General features: G+C 52.4%; 1 protein-coding gene across 11 annotated transcripts in view; it reads left to right on the forward strand.

The window, feature by feature from the left end:
* The window catches only part of Nphp4 (nephronophthisis 4 (juvenile) homolog (human)), an 86,479-nt gene that overhangs the window by 33,305 nt on the left and 36,489 nt on the right, over positions 1 to 16,685 (forward strand). For all 11 annotated transcript variants that reach the window (XR_001784146.2, NM_001355738.1, XM_006538871.4 and 8 more), the window contains 2 exons: positions 8,083 to 8,265; positions 14,232 to 14,358. Coding sequence is in view for 10 of the 11 variants with exons in the window: in NM_001355738.1 (NP_001342667.1) it covers positions 8,083 to 8,265; positions 14,232 to 14,358 (310 nt within the window). In the remaining variant the exon portion in view is untranslated. The remainder of the gene's footprint in view (positions 1 to 8,082; positions 8,266 to 14,231; positions 14,359 to 16,685) is intronic.

The raw sequence follows: 16,685 nt of genomic DNA on the forward strand, positions 1-16,685 counted from the left end.
CAGGGATTGCCCCAGAGGTCCTTCTGGTTTTAGAAGAGCCCTTTTGATTTTCTGCTTGGCAGTAGCTGAAGGTCTACTCGCTCCAGGGACCCACCTGAAAGCAACTTTCTTCTCTGTCACTTGCTGCTCCGAATATGTGTGCCTTTACATAGTACATTCATCTGAGCTCCCCCACCAACCCCCCAAGTCCCAGTACAACTTTTCTGAACCCTGCTTCCCTTGAGAGTACCTCTCCCCTGGGAGCCAGTCAGGTGACCAAGAACCTGTGGCCCTGGCCCCTTGGCTATGCAAACACATCATGCCAAACATTGTAGTAAAATTGTTTTTATGTGTGTGTGGAATACTTTGTGTGTGTGTATGTGTGCGTATGTATACTTGCATGTGCGTGCCCGAGTGTGGGCATGAGCCTGAGGTTGGAGTCTAGAGCCTTCTCCATCACTTTCCACTCTGAGCAAGGTTTCTCAAGCGAGCCTGGAACTCACTGTCCTAGGCAGCATCACCATTGCTGCGATGAAGCACCGTGACCAAGAGAAGCTTGGGGACAAAAAGGGTTCGTTTAGTTCACACTTTCATGTCACTGTTCTTCATGGAAGGAGGTCAGGACAGGAACTCAAACCAGGAGGCAGGAGCTGATGCAGAGGCCATGGAGGGGTGCTGCTTACCGGCTTGCTTCTTGTGGTTTGTTCAGCCTGCTTTCTTATAGAACCCAGAAAAACCCAGAAACAAAAGCCCAGGGTGGCCCCACGTCAGTGGCTTGCCTACAGCCCAGGCTTGTGGAGGTATTTTCTCAGCTGAGGCTCCCTCCTCTCAGATGACTCCAGCTTGTGTCAAGTTGACATGAAACCAGCCAGCAATACAGTTTACCGACATAGCCAGCTGGCCAGCTTGCTCCCTGATTACACGGGTTCTGGGGCCCCAAACCCCTGCCGCCTGGCCCATGCAGCAGGCACCTCCTCAGCCCTGCTTGTGTATCCTTTGTTTATTGTCTGTTGTTACAGATGTGGATTTTGGACAGTACCTACTAGGTTTACTCCCGGGTATTTTTTTGTTCGTTCGTTTGTTTTTGAGACAGGGTTTCTCTGTGTAGCCCTGGCTGTCCTAGAACTCACTTTGTAGACCAGACTGGCCTTGAACTCAGAAATCCACCTACCTCTGCCTCCCGAGTGCTGGGATTAAAGGTGTGCGCCACCCCCACCCCCCCACCCCCCTGGCTACTCCCGGGCATTTTGTTTTCCACGTGGTTGACCTGTGTGCAGTGTTGTCTCTTGTCTAACTGAAGTGCATGTGGGTAGTCATTAACTGCAACAGCTGACCAGCTCCTCTCTGCAGCTTCCTTCCACCCTGTGGACCTTCTCCTAAGTTAGTCTCCGAGTTGGGAGGAGTGGGGTGGAGCAGTCGGTGCCAGGCTCTGCGGTGACATCATAGTGAGGTTGCATGGTTGCATTGCAACCTCATAGAGGTTGCATGGTTGCATTGCAAACGCAGAGCATCAGGTTTCAAATCAAACACCCCCGTTGTGATCTTCCTCAGCTGTTTACGCACAGCTCTTCTGCCCACAGCCCGTCAGTCCCGGGTGTGTGCCTGTGAGTGTGTTTCTCTGCTCGTTCTCTGGCCTCCTCTTCTGCCTTGCCCTCTTCTCTCCCGCTTTACTTCTGGGAGCAGGAGCAGGCAGGACAGGCTCTCCAGGGAAAGCAAAAGCTGGGACTCAGTACTGCTCATGCTGCTGGTATCCGGGTGTCTGCAGCTGCTGGTATCCGGGTGTCTGCAGCTGCTGGTATCTGGGTGTCTGCAGCTGCTGGTATCTGGGTGTCTGCAGCTGCTGGTATCTGGGTGTCTGCAGCTGCTGGTATCTGGGTGTCTGCAGCTGCTGGTATCCGGGTGTCTGCAGCTGCTGGTATCTGGGTGTCTGCAGCTGCTGGTATCCGGGTGTCTGCAGCTGCTGGTATCTGGGTGTCTGCAGCTGCTGGTATCCGGGTGTCTGCAGCTGCTGGATCTGACTCAGGCTTCGAGGGTGGTGGCCCCTACCTGTCCACGCCACAGTCACACCTGCAGCCCAGGACAACCTCTTTGCTTTTCTCAGCTCCTGACAGGTGGACAGAAAGGAGCTGCCTTTTTTTTTTTTTTTTTTTTTTTTTTTTTGCTAGCCCCATCCAATTAGGAGTGTTGTTCCAGGCTGTGGAACTTTCTTTCGCGTCAATGATTAAAAATAACTGCAGTGCTTAGTTGAATGAGCTGAAAATACCGCGTAATAAATGACCACTGAGCGCTTAAGTGACAGCCCATCACCGGGTCATACATGGGAGAGCAGATGACTTTAATTACGGGTTCGCAGGCTGCCTTTGCCACTGTGAATATGTGTGAGGGGAATTAGCCGGCAGTCGCTGCCAAGTTCACCGCGCCTCTCATTCGCACTAGGTCACAGCATGTAATTGATGCAGCCTGGCTGGGGACCCTCTGCTGGAGGGCTGGCAGGGAGGAGGGGCATTGATTGGTTCATGCTCCCCCCACCTGTTTCCAGGACCCATCACTGTGAGGTTGCCTCAGTGGCCCAGAACTCGAGGAGTCACAGAGAACACATCCTCTGAGCCTCTTCCTGGACTCAGGGTGTCTGAGACCCTTTGTGCTCTACTGGGTGGGTGATCAGTGGGCCCTGAGCGCCATCTGGGTCTCACATCTGCCCGCTCCCTGTGGGCTCTGGGTTAGAGTGCAAAAGGTCAGAGCCTTCCCCTCCCGCCATGTGCTGGATTGCTCAGGGTCCTGGCTGGGGTCCGAGTGAGCGGTGGCCTCTTCAGTGCTCCATGCTTTACTGACTCCTCCCTCAGAGGGATGATGGCCCCTTAAGTCAGTCTGCTTTGTGTGCAGAGGATGCTTCGTCATTCCTCTGGTGCTAGCTACCACTGTGTGTGTGTGTGTGAGAGAGTGTGTGAGTGTGTGTGCGTGTAAGCGCGCGCGTGTGTGTGTGTGTGTGTGTGTGTGTGTGTGTATGTGAGTGTGTGTGCATGTGAGCATGTGAGTGTGTGTGTATGTGAGTGTGTGTGCATGTGAGCATGTGAGCGAGTGTGTGAGTGTGTGTGTGTGAGTGCGTGTGTGAGTACGTGTGTGTGAGTGTGTGAGTGTGTGTGCATGTAAGCGTGCGCATGTGTGTATGTGAGTGTGTGTGCGTGTGAGCGTGTGAGTGTGAGTGTATATGTGAGTGTGTACAGGGTGGCAGGAGCTCCAAATGTCTGGGGCTGGCCACCCAGCAAGCCCCAGGGATGCCCAAGTTTTACCTCTTTAGAGCTAGGATTACAAGCATGGGCTACCATGCCTGGTGGCGGCTCCTCCTCCTCCTCGTCTTCTTCCTCCTTGTCCTCCTCTTCCTCCTCTTCCTCCTCTTCCTCCTCTTCCTCCTCTTCTTTAAACATTGGTTCTAGAGATCAAACTTAGCAAGCATTGTACTGATGGAGTTTTCTTCCAGTGTGCCCCCCTGCCCCCTCTGCTTTTTGGTCTCCTCCTCCGTGATTGGTGTGATGTCGGGATCATTCAGAGACAACCCACTGTGGCAGTTTGTCTTTGTAGACTGTTCAGCCAGGGGCCTGAAGTGGTCTCATGCTTCCAGGCTTCCTTCCCTCTGGGCTCGTCGTGCCTGTCTCTGGAAGTCGCCTCCATGGTACCAAGTGTGAGCAAGTGCGGGTGGCCCCTCCTCTCCTCCCCAGACAGAATGCCACTGTCCCAGCTCAGAGGTATGGCACAGTGGTCCAGGCAGCAGGAAAGAGTCCTCAGCAAACATCTGAGGAGATAAAGCTCCCGGAGGAACAAGAGGCCTGTCTTTCTTCATGCAGTCTGAGGATGGCCACCAGGGACGGACTGTGTAAGGCCCCGAGGCTGGTGTCTTCAAGCAGCCGAATTTCCTTTCACATCTCTGGAAGCCACAGGTTCAGCCAGATTCACCAGGCACAGCAAGGTTCTGTAGGCACGTTCCTCTGCAAAAGGCCGGTCCTTGCTCTTGCAGTCTTGTCCTTGGCTTTGTCCACACCCCTGAATCCTCTGCTTCATGGGCACATTGCTGTCCCTGTCCCTGCCCGTCTCTGGCCCCACCCAGATTGCTTTCCTGCTCCTACCATCAGCTTCCAACTAGCTTGGCTACCCCAGGATGAGCTTGTGTCCTAATGCCAGTCACATCTGCACGTACCCCATGCCCTGGGACACAGGATGGTACAGGTCTGTGAACCACCACTCAGCCTGCCCGCCACCGGGACCCTGGGCTGGAACATCTCTAGAGGTCAGTGTCAGATCCTGTTCATGGCTTTGCTGACAGTTTAGTTCCACAAGAAAACCTGGTTCCTGACCCATTGTCAGACCGCACCCCGATTCTCCACTGGGGTGCCAGGGGTGCTGCTGGCCATGCCACCAGGAGAAGGCAGGGCAAAGTCCCTAATGGGTGGCCCACAGTCCGGGTTTTCCTGGAAGTGAAAACATCGGGGTCTGGGATGAATGCTGTGGTTTCCAGTCTCCTATGTACCTGAGTGCCGCCAGGAGTTGCAAGCGTGAGCGTGAGTGTGTGTGTGTATGTGTGTGTGTGTGTGTGTGTGTGTGTGTGTGTGTGTGTGAGTGAGTGTGTGTGTGTGAGTGTTTGTGTGTGTGTATGTGCTCATGTAGTCCCCCCCCCGTGTCACCCCCCCCCCCCATGAATTCCCTCCCCTCAGGGCATCCACACATTGGGCAGGAAGGAAGGGGAAGGCAGAGCCCTGGACAGGCGGAACCCAGTCTGATTCTGAGTGAGTAGGGAGGGGCTGGAAGAGAGAGGCCTTCCTTCTCCTGGGGATTTCCGAGATCCTTGGTGAAGCGACAACCCTTGCTCGTTCAGACTGCTTTATCTGATGGCCGATGAGAATGCATACACTTTATTCCGGTGATCCCGGGATTAAATATCTTTTCAGCAAGGAGTGCTCAGGAAGGGAAGCTCATTGGCTGAATGCTGGGGTGGGGGTGGAGCTATCTAAGTACCTCATTAGCATGGAGAACTCCAGGCGTTTAGGCCACCTGACCCAGTGCCCATGGTCTTCTGTGGGGTGTCGTGGTTACCTGGTCCAGAGCTCCACTCCTGCTGCTCTCAAACCCGAGATCCTGGGGTTTGAGCTTACTCAACCTTACCATCCTTCTGCCTGTCTGGTGACCTGGTCCCACAGGCCCCAACAGCCCACCTGTGCTCCTTCGGTGGCTCGTGACCCACCTGTGCCAACCTCTGTGCTCCTTTGGCTTTTCCCATCATTCACTGTAGTGAAAAGTCTAAATGAAAACTATTGGTTTCACAGGCGTTTGGACATTTTTCTTTTTCTTTTGAGGATGTATAAATTCTGACCTCAATTTGGCAGGATAAAGAATTATAAAGTTGGTAATCCTTTTGATTTTTTTTTTACCTTGGAGATGGGGTTGTCCTCTGTCCCCAAGGGCTGTCCCTGAACTCCTTGCCTCCCGGAGTCCTCCTGCCTCTGACTCCTGAGAGGATGGGACTACTTGGTGCATGGTGGTGTCAGCTAAGTGTTGCTAATCCTAATTGTAAAAACCCTGGGGAGTAGAAGCCTCCTGAGTGGCCGCTCTTTCTCTGTGATTGTGCTTGCCCCTTTTCTTGAGAGCAGCCCATTCTGGAGAAGGGTCCTGAAGCAGGAGCCTCAGGGCTGGCTGTAGGACGCGGGTGGGTGGGTGGGTGGAGTTGGACTGCCACCAGCTCCCAGTTACCCTGTTGGGTCTCAGAAGTGATCGGTAGCTCGCACATCATCTTTCTCTGTTAAAGCTGCTACAGACAAAAGCAAAAGTGGATGTTCATCTGACTGACAGCTACTCCACACAGAAGAAATTTATATTGATCAAGGACTAAACAGCCACAGAGAACGGTGAAACTGGAAAATTAGAAGTCAGGATCGCCTAACTTGAGAAACGAAGCCAGAAGGGAAGCCAATCGCAGGGACACTTGAATTTCTGTTTTTATTTTTAATCCCGCCACCGTGAGCGGCTGTTTACAGAAGCTGCCCAGCCGCTACTGAGTGTGGGGTGTTTTATTGGCGAGTGCTGTAGATCTCTGTGTAGTGATCGCACTTTGAGAGGAGTGGGTCCATCACCAGTGCTGACTGAGGCCCTGCAGTTACCATGAAGAGCAGAACTGTACCCAGGCAGGGGCAGGGCAGAGGCAGCTGGGGCAGGGAAGGGGCTGGGGCAGGGTAGGAACAGGCAGATCCCTGTGTGGTGTAGTCTGATGCTAAAGGCTCTCACTTTCTTGATTCTTTGCTTACACTTTGGGTTTTTTCCCACCCAATGACCAGGGACCCAAACTCCATTAACACCTACAGGAATAGGAGCATGGCAGTACCCAAGACCCACCATCTGGCTGTGGGGAAGGCCCAGCATGCCCTGCTGGTCTATGGGGTTTGAAGCCCAGATGCATAGCAAGACAGCAATCAGGACTGCTGGTTTGGGGTTTTCTCTCATGGATATAAAGAACACACAACAGGCAGAATTTCATTGCGTGAACAAAGCCCAGGTGATGTTGTGGTTCCCGAGTTGGTTGGCCCTTGAACTTGGCTGTGGTTTGGTCGAGCAGAGACATTCTTGTGAGTGTGTGGCATCCGCCTGGCACCCTGGTGTACTCATGTCCGGCAGTGACAGTGGCCTGGCCACACCTTGTTTCTAGTCATATGAGCAGCGCCTGTTGGGACCTAATTCAGGGCCAGTGCCCTGCCGCCCTTACTGGCTCTTGCTGAAGTGTGTGCTGTCCTATATGCCAGACCCCTCTTCCAGGTAACCTGCATTTGTGTCCCCCACTCTGAGGTTGTGCTGCTGCCTGGGCCTGTGCCTTCAGGGACACTTGACTGCACCTGGGCAACCAAGCCTGCTGCCTAGGGCCGTGTGTTCCTTAACCTGTGCATCCGGCTGGTCAGCCTCCCATGAAGACTGTTAGGAGGGGACAGTATTATGCTCAAACTCCCTCGCCTCCTAACGCCGTGGGGGTGTTGCTTTGGGGCAGTGAGAAGCAGGCTGGTGGTCCTTCCCCGGCCTTCCAGGCTGGAGTTCTGGGTCAGCAGTTCTACACAGGCCACCTTGTTGTGGTCTGACAGTTTTCCAAGGGCCTCAGGGGTCTTTACCTTCCCAGGTAGCTCCAGGATCTGCCAGTCAGGGCTTCCGATCAGAGCAGTCGCCTTGATGGGCCGAGCGAGCGGCATTTCTGTGCTCCACAGAGACCGGGGACTCAGCTGTAATCCTACTTAAGAGGACGAAAGGGACAAGTTGAGGGTACATTGCTGAGCACAGCTCCACCTCTGGATTTGTAGAGGCGACTTTGTGCAGATGACAGGCGGCTGCGAGCCCAGGGTTTCCTTCGGCCTCGGCCTGTTGATCTGGCCCCTCACTGAGAAGGTGGGAGGACTCACCCAGGAAACAGCAGATCGCTCTCCCGACTCCATGAGCACTCTTCAGGGTGACACCCACGCACGCATGCACGCAGCTTCTCAGACTTTGATGAAGATGCATGCTGGTAACCCTAAATTGATCATGCACCTCCACTCCTCATATACACACACCTATGTGCTCATGCACGTAAACACACACACACACAGATACATGCACATATATGCATATATATGCTCACACACATATACATGTACATCTCCCTCACATTTACACACATAGACTCGTACGCACTCACGCATGCACTCATTCCAATATTTTGCAGAGCTTCACAGGTGCAACTCTTTAGTTTTTTTGATGCATTTGAGGAGAAGTTGGCACGTGTCTGAGGGTTAACAGATCGGCAGAGAGGTCCCTGAGGAGTGGGGTGTTAGAGCGGTCCCTGCTGCCATGAGTCATAGGAAACTGATGAGGTCATGAGACTGGTGGGTGTCAGTAAAGGCTGTCCTCCTGCCTCTGCTCCTGTGGGTGGAACAGGTGGCCCTGGCCCCTTGCTGCTCTGAGCTCCTGGAATGGTTATATGTGGTGACACATATGCCCTGTCGGGTGGCTGTGGTGCTGTCTCACATCAGGTGGTGGCGCTGTCTCATGTCAGGTGGCCATGGCGCTGTCTCACGTGGCCATGATTTGTTCCCGTTCCAGGCCAGCTCGCCCACCTCAATATCCAGCGTGGCGTGCATGCACATGGTCCGATGGGCTGTTTGGAACCCCGATCTGGAAGTGGGCCCAGGAAAGGTGACGCTGCCTCTTCAGGGTGGGGTTCAGCAAAACCCCTCACGCTGTCTGGTCTATAAGGTGCCTTCAGCTAGCATGAGCTCCGAGGAGGTAAGCACTTCATAGGTGTGGTTCTCAGATGCTTGTAGCAAGTTCATTCGTGCGTGTGTGCATGCGTGCATGCGTGTGTGCATGCATGTGTGATGTGTGGGTGTAGTTACCATGAGAGTGCCTTCAGCGGCGCAGAGTTTTTCCTGTATCCTCCAGTCAATGTTTGGACACAGACTCCCTGAACTTGGAGCTTGCTGATTGGCCACCCTGGGCTCCGCCTGTCTCCCTCCTCCCCCAGTGCTTAGGTTGTCGCCTGTGCTACCACACCTCACTTCCTGTGGGCTCCTAGGACTGAACTCAGGCCTTTGCACTTACACAGAAGCACTTTACCCACCCAGTCCAAGTTTATTTAGTTTAAAGCTCCACAGTGATTAGCGTGCTTTCAGTATTCCACAAGCCAGCCTTTTCTGTGTCCTGAATGTGCCCTTGGTGCATGCTGAGTCCTGGTTAGGCCAGTTTCGTCCTGGGTCTGATAACATCCTCCTTACCACCTCCTCCTCCTCTGGATGCCTTGCTGGCCAGGGTGCGTGTTTGTGGGGGGCTGCTTCTTGGTATGTTCCTTGTGTTCATGTTTGGTGCCTCAGAGGAGGACTGCGTGTGGCTTTAGCGAGAATTTCCCCGGGCTTTGGCTTCAGCCCCAGCTGGGCGTTGTCTCCCCCCACCCCCAGCACATTCCCACCGTGGACCTTGCGGCTCCCAGCAGCATAGAGAGCGCAGGTCCCCAGCAGACTCTCAGACTGACAGAGCTGCTTCGCGGTGGCATTCTCTGAGCTCCAACCTGCAAAGCAAGAGAGGCCAGGAGAGGCTCCAGGACAGCGTGTCACCCTGGCCGCCTTGCTCAGGCAGTAGTCTTGGAAGTCAAGTGACCCAGGACACCACAGACAGGTGTGGAACTGCAGCTTGGCTCAGGCCTGTGTCTGAGGTCCATCCTTGCTTTCCAGGGTGTGGCAGGGCCCCCTTGCCCTTCCCCCTGTGTGGTGCCTGTCGTATGCAGGTCTCAGCCATGCACAGAGCCCTGACCACCCATTTCCTCTTTCTCAGGGAGAGGGGCCGTACCTGCCACCTCACGGTGTCACGTCTGTGCTGACTCTAGCGACAGCTGTTATTTCCAGTGTTGTTATTTACGATCTGCCGGATGCTTTGGGGCCTGGATCAGGGCGCAGCTGATGGTGCAGTTTCTTGTTATGAGCAATGTCTCTCATTATGGGACCATATTTTGCTGCGTTTCCATATGGTCTGGTTTGAGCCCTTATTATGGAATCACCATCAGAAATCTCAAAGCCATTACCTTTCCCCTCTTTCCCCCCTTCCCCTCCCTCTTTTCTCTCTCTTCCTTTCTCCCCTCCTCTCCTGTGTGTCTCTCTCTGTATGGTTATGTCTTTCTGTCTCTCTGTTACTCTGTATCTCTGTTTCTCTGTTTCTCTCTTACTCTCTGTGTGTCTGTCTTTCTCTGTGTGTTTAATCTCCATTTGACACTCTCTGTGTGTCTATATCTCTATGTCTGTCTGTCTCTCTCTGTGTTTAACTCTGTTTCTCTCTGTGTCTGTATCTCTGTCTTACTCTCTCTGTGTCTGTGTATGGCTGTCTATCTCTATTTTTCTCGGTCTTTTTTCCTCTCTGTTCTGTCTCTCCCTCTCCCCCTCTCTGTCTGTCTGTCTGTCTGTCTGTCTGTATCTCTGTGTCTGTCTGGTGTAAATGTCTTGCCACTTCATCACCTTCCCTTTTTGAGTGTGCAAACTGTACCAGGCATGAGCATTTTGAAGCCTGACCTGCTCTGTGACACACATGTTAAAAATTTCCATTTCCATGGAGAACTCCGATTCTGAGTTGCATTTCTCAATCCCAGAGATGCAGACAATTCTGAGGAGTAACTTTTTTTTTTTTGGCTGGGTCCACTCACTCTAGAGTGTGTTTGGCTGCATCCCCCTCATCTGCCACTAGATGTCAGTAGCATCCCCAGTTGTGGGAGCCAGCATCCACCTTCAGACCTTGCTTACTGAAGACTTTTTGGGCCCAAAGTGTCTGTGGTTGAGGACCAGCATCCTGAGCAGACAGCACGGATGACAGCAGGGTGCTGTGCTGGCGCCAGCTCGGTCTCTGCTCCTGCACTGGGAAAGCATTGTGGAGGTGCGCCTTACCTGTCCTCTCTCCCAGCCAGCTCTGCAGCCCTTCCTTATTCACTGACTGCCCTTTGAACGGGAAGCTGAGCGGAAATGGCCGCTGTCGGTCAAGAGAAGTAGCAATCCTGGAGAAGCTACATTGTTTCAGGGCAGCGTGTTGTGTTTCAGAGCGCATGTTGTCTGCTGGTATCATTGTTTGCTCTGAAGCAGAGTTCCATCTCATGGCCGGGTTTCCGCCCTAGCTCTTGTCCTTTCCTAGTCTTTTTCCTTTGGATGAATAATTCTTTAAAAGGATTTTCATCTGCAGAAGCGGGTACTTCCGGTTCCTAGCTGTGAGCTACAGTTGTTACCTTTGATGTTGAAACAGTACCTTTCCTGTGCTATTAGTTTATCAGCTGTAGACATCTGCGCCCCTGAGCTGATGGATGGGGACATTACCTATTCTCACATTCCTGCCCTCTTTACAAAGCACCGGGCCTTAGGTAGGATGCACACAGCAGGCCTGGTCAGAAAGTTGAAGGCTCCTGGGGAACTGGGCAGCGCTCACAAGGGAGGGGCTTGTAAGCAACCTGCTTACAAAATCCCAGGTTTATCCCAAACTGCATGGGTGTGGATCTGACCTTAAACAGCAGGCCAGGGCGTTTGAGACCTGAGCTATGTGTATGGTAGACTCTGTCTAGTCCCAGGGCTGCTCTGGAAGACCGTAGGCAGGAGATCTGGAGGACGCTGTGTAAGCTTCGAGACGGGCACTCATGTGGACACCAGTGCCCATAGGAACTGTGGTCTCAAGCTAGGGCCTGATCCCAGGGGGCTGATTTCTGCTGATACACAGTGCCAACGTTCTTCATTCGTGGACTGCAAAGTAGCCACAGACGCATAACGTGTAATCTTTAAAATGAGGGCAGTATAATCCAAATGAACTTGTGTTCCAGCAGCCCACGTGGTAACGTACCAGTTATCTGACAGCAACACTGAGATTGTTCAAAGGTTGGTTACCGAGGGTCTTAAAACACTTAAAACAGTGAAAATGTAAACTAACACTGTCATGGATGGAGGATGCAGAGAAGAGCCAGATGGAGATGTTAAAATTAAAAAGGAGCAAGTTAAAATCTCCACAGCTGGATGGGTGGCTGGAGTTTATCACCCCTCACATCAGACAGTAGAACCAGGACCACCAGAGTTGCAGGTGTTGTTGGCAGCAGCAGCCAAGCTCCCGTGCTGAACATCGGGGCAGCACCTGAACCCGGCACCGGGTCAGGCGGGAGAGTGCCCAGTGCAGGAAACACCTCTGAGGCTATGGTGTTAGGAAACTCTTGGCAAGAGACACAAACCCAGCTATCTGGAAGTTCAGCAAAGCCCAGAGATAAAAGGGGAGTAAACTCAGCCAGACACTGTGAATCACTGAAAAATAAAAGCAAAGACAGGGTAGAGAACAGAAAAAGAAAGCTGGTTCCCTGCCACAGAGAAGTGCTGGTGTAGATGTTGCAGGTTGCTCTGCCCAGTGAGGACCAGTGGGAAGCTCTTGGAGCCCAGAATTCTGTACCCCGCAAGAGTCACCGGAAGCACAGGTGTTGCCTTCCTCAGGGAACTGAAGGAAGGGAATTCGAGAGCAGTGTGGTGTTTCTCATGAGCAGTGGTTCTCAACCTTCCCAGCACTGCGACTCTTTATACAGTTGCTCATTCGGTAGTGACCCCTAGCCTTAAATTTATTTTCACTGCTACTTCATAACTGTAGTTTTGCTACTATTATGTATCATAGTATAAATATCCATATTTTGCAATGGTCTTAGGCAACCCAGGAGAACAAAAGGGGTGCTAATCTACATGTTAGGAACTGCTGCTCTAGAGAAGGAGGCATGGAAGACGGGAATGAAGAACAGCGCAAGTGAGGGCTGAGTAGGCTTCGCGGGAGGTCTAGGCAGAAGTTACATTGTATCTGGTGAGGTCTTCAAGGCAGTTAGATTCTATACGAGACAATGTAATGAATGCAGGAGCCAGGGGAGCCTGGGAGAGTCTGCAGTCCTTCCACAGGGGTAACGAGCTGCCATTGCTGACCTGACCTTGAAGTTGCTAAGTGTTTTCTGTTGAATTAATTTAGTTACTTATTCCAGAAAGGGTCTCACTGTATAACCCGCACTGGCCTCAGACTGGCGATGACCCTCCTCTTAGCCTCCTCAGTGCTGGGTGACAAGTGTGTATCAGCAGCACCCTGGTAGAATTTATATTTAAAACTTTGAGAAGTCATTAGCAATCAGATACCATATGAATTACAATTAATTTTGTTGTGACCAAGATTCCAGGCATTAACAAGGGAGGAGAGGCAAATGGAAGTGGAGCATTTAGTCCGGACTTCTCACTTGGGAGCACTGGGGGCAGAAGGAACCCGCCACAGTTACAGGTGGATCTGATCTTCAGAGTTGGCTCCCAGTGACCCATTTCCAATAGCCAGCCGGGCCCCACCCATAAAAGGTCCATAGGCTTTCGGATAGCTCTGAACATGAGCCTCTGGGAAACATTTCAGATCCAAACCGTAACAGCTTAAACCCAGCAGACAGGCAGATAAAATGGAATGACCCTAAAGAAGACAGAGGAAATGTGAACAAAACCCAAGAAAGAGCAAACAGTGTAAATCATGTCTCAGCCCTGTGAAGTAAGAGACTTCTACATAGCACAGAAACGGGGCTGGAAACCGGGTCTCCCTCACGTGGTCTGTGAGGCCATGGCTTGGATGCAACGATGCAGCTTTGAGAATAAAGGAATAGGGGAGTTCCATGCAAACACTGACTAAAAAACCTCCCGCATGTTTATCCAAGCCAAAATAGGCCTTGAAGCAGAGGGGATCCCAGCTAAGAAAAGTCTTAGAGGTTTCGTTATTTTTATTTTTTATGTATGAGTGTTTTGACTGAAAAGTATTTCCATGAACCATGAGCATGCAGTGACAAGGAGGCCAGAAGAGGGCGCTGGATTCCTAGAAACTGGAATTACAGGTGGTTGTGAGCCACCATGTGGGTGCTGGAAACTGGACCCGGGTCCTCTGCAAGAGCAGCCAGTGCTTTTGACAGCTGAGCCCCCATACCTCAGAATATTTGTATTTTTACAAAACACAGTGTCTGCAGAGTTACGTCCTCGCAGCTGCTTCCCAGAGAAATGAGGGCCTGATCACACAGCAATCTGTCCACCGCTGTTTGAGGCAGCTCTGTGTCCAGTCAGCAGACTGGCAACCACCCAGGTGTTCCCAGTGAATGGACGGATGGCCACACCCGTGTGTTAGCACATGATTCGGTCATGAAAGCCTTGGACTGTTATGCGTTCCATAGTGTGGGTAACCCTATAAGCATTGTGGATGGAGAGTGAGTGACTGAGAGAGAGAGAGAGAGAGAGAGAGAGCGAGAGCACTTCTTTCAATCCTGTGCAATTGTGTCACATGATTTACATGACACTCAAGGAGACCTGCCTAGTACTGGAGAAGCAGTCAGTGGCTGCTTGGACCAGCCAAGGGATGGGTTAAAACCCATAGGACTGTAGTCATGCAAGTAAGTCAATATTACATGTTAATTAAAAAACATACACATTATGGCTTATTAAATACCTTAACTATACTTCTGCTTGGGTAAATGTCATTCCCTGATAATATGCCCTCCTGGGATTTTAATGACACAACTAATTTTCTTCTCAGAAAATTACTTGTTTATGATCAAAGAACACGTGGCTTCCAGAATGTTTGCTGTCTGGTTGAAACGTTTCTTGAGGGGGGCCTGGGCCATAGGGCCAGCACTTGTGCTGGTGGGTCTCTGCTGGAAGTGCCGGCGAGGGACACCATTGTCCATCTCCCGTGGTCAATCGCAGGTGAAGCAGGTGGAGTCCGGAACCATCCAGTTCCAGTTCTCACTGAGCTCAGACGGCCCCACAGAGCATGCCAACGGCCCCAGGGTGGGGCGTCGGTCCTCCCGGAAGATGCCGGCATCCCCTTCAGGTGAGTCCCACCCACAGCTTGCATGCTCCCTCCCTAGCTCTGCAGGGTAAGTGCCGAAGTTTCTCTATTGGTTTTCCTTAAGATGATGACAGTGTGTGGTCTCGCTGTTTGTCACCCAGCCTCCAGCCACACACTGGTTCAGACTCCTAACAGCTCCCTCCTCAAGCCAGTGTGTGTCTGTTGGCTTCATCCTGGGCAGTTTCCAGGGGCATCCTGCCCACACGGGGCCTAGGAATCACAGGCCTGCTGGAAGTGCTGTCTCATGGTCGCCTGGGCATCCTGATTCACGTTGAGGCATCTTTGGCTTTCAGTGTGGGATTTGGGGCTGTCCCTCCAGCCAGCGCCCCCCAACAGGGATCAGGCCTTGCCTGTGAGGTCACAGGTGTGTGAGTTGAAGAACTGTTACTGTCACTGAGCTTGAATGGCCCAGCGTCTTCTGTGTGACCCGGGCCTGTGGTGAAGCCAGGGTGGAGGGAGGGAAGGCGGCACAGCAAGGCCCACAGGTGGGCTGCGAGCTGTCTCCTGCTTACGGAAGGTGGTAGGGGCCCTGGACACAGGTGGTCTTGCTCTTCATGACTGATACAGATGGACAGTTGGGGGATGAGCAGCCCGTGAACCCATGGAGCACAGCACTGTTGTTTCCTCCTCCAGCTGTGCTCCCTTCCTTCCTGCTGTGCTCCCACCATCCAGCTGTGCTCCTACCCTCCCGCCATGCTCCTCTTTTCCCATTGTGCTCCCACCCTCCAGCTGTGCTTCCCTCCTCCCCCTGTGCTCCCCTCCTCCCACAGTGCTCCCACCCTCCCTCTGTGCTCCCCCCCTCCCACAGTGCTCCCACCCTCCAGCTGTGCTCCCACCCTCCAGCTGTGCTCCCACTCTCCTGCTGTGCTCCCATGGTTCCTCTGGCTGCGCAACAGCAGGGGATGACAAATGGTGATGGAGGACATGCTGCCCCTTCCTAGCACCGCACCCCACCCCCCCAGCCTCTGATAATCTGGGCAGTTTCCATCCCAATTTTGTCCACAAGGCCCGGCATAGGATACTCTGCATTTTGAGGTTCTGATTTGCAGAGCCTGGTTCTTCTAAACGTAGTTTTCTCGTTGATAGACCAGCGACCTGCTGACCCTTTTGACCTACAGCTAGGTATGCAGACCTCTGTTTTCCTGGTCAGTGGGATTTTCTGAAATGCCTGGAAGCAGGTCCCAAAAACCTAACCATTTGGTGAGCAGGCATGCCGAAGGCCCCCATCTCTGTAGAGCAGTTGAAGTTCCTAGTTGTTTGAGTTGTGCCCAGCAGACCTGTTCAGGGTTCTTCCTGTACATCAGCAGACCCATCTTATATATAATGGAGTCTGGTGTGCAACATCCCTTGTGCTTGGGGTGCTGCCAAAAAGTCTGCAGGATCCCTTGGGGCTGGGGGGTGGGGGCTGGCATGCACTTTGTCAGAGTCGCTCCAGAACAAATCCTTACTTTATGTGCAATACAGCTTTATAGATGTTAATGTTCTTGTTGGATAAACTGGAATTCTTAGTCATTTTCTCTCCAGTTTGTCTCCTAGATGCACAACTGCAGCACGGGATGGGGTGTGACTTTCCAAGTGTGTCTGTATCGAGCCCTCGTGGGATCAGGGCAGTAGGCATCGCCATCTCTGTGCTAAGAATACCAGGATTCCTTCTCTTGATGTTTTCATAATGTTTAGAAATAAAAAGCACTATGGTTAATGGTGCTCACCGTCCCGTGTGCGGCCAGAGGTGTACGGGACTCATCCCATCCCTGTGACTTCATTCCTGCCGGCCTCTCATAACCTGTACAACTCTGACCCACTGCTTTTTGTGGGGACTTGGCAGTGTTTCCTCCTCTTTGCGTGTCTGATGAGCTCTGGCAGGATTAAGGATACCCAGAATTCTCTCTTGTTGGTGTAGACTGTGAGTCTAACATGTGCTCTAAGGCTCCGAGGACAGTTTGATCTTTTGGGTCTTGTCTTCAGCTGTACTGGGTGACTTGATCTGAAAGGACTGACTTCCCACCCAGATGACCAGACCCCTCCCAAGCTTGGCCTTTGCTCCCCAAATGAGACTTGAGGTTGGCTTGTGAACCCCACTGACTCCATTTCTCTCTGATGGGCTTCCCTGCTGTGTCTGTCAGCTTCTGCTGGGTCCCATGCTGGAGGTGGACGGATGGCGCCCTGCCTTCCAGAGCCGTGTTGCTCACTGGGTCGTTGCTCTGTCCCCTGGAAACCAGCTTGGTGTTCTGCACTCTTGGCTCTGCCTTATCAGGTCTCATGCTGACTGTATTTCCTCTCTTTCTCACCTGTAACTTCCTGGACAGGCA

This window comes from Mus musculus, chromosome 4, assembly GCF_000001635.26.
Source record: "Mus musculus strain C57BL/6J chromosome 4, GRCm38.p6 C57BL/6J".
Lineage (NCBI taxonomy): Eukaryota > Metazoa > Chordata > Mammalia > Rodentia > Muridae > Mus > Mus musculus.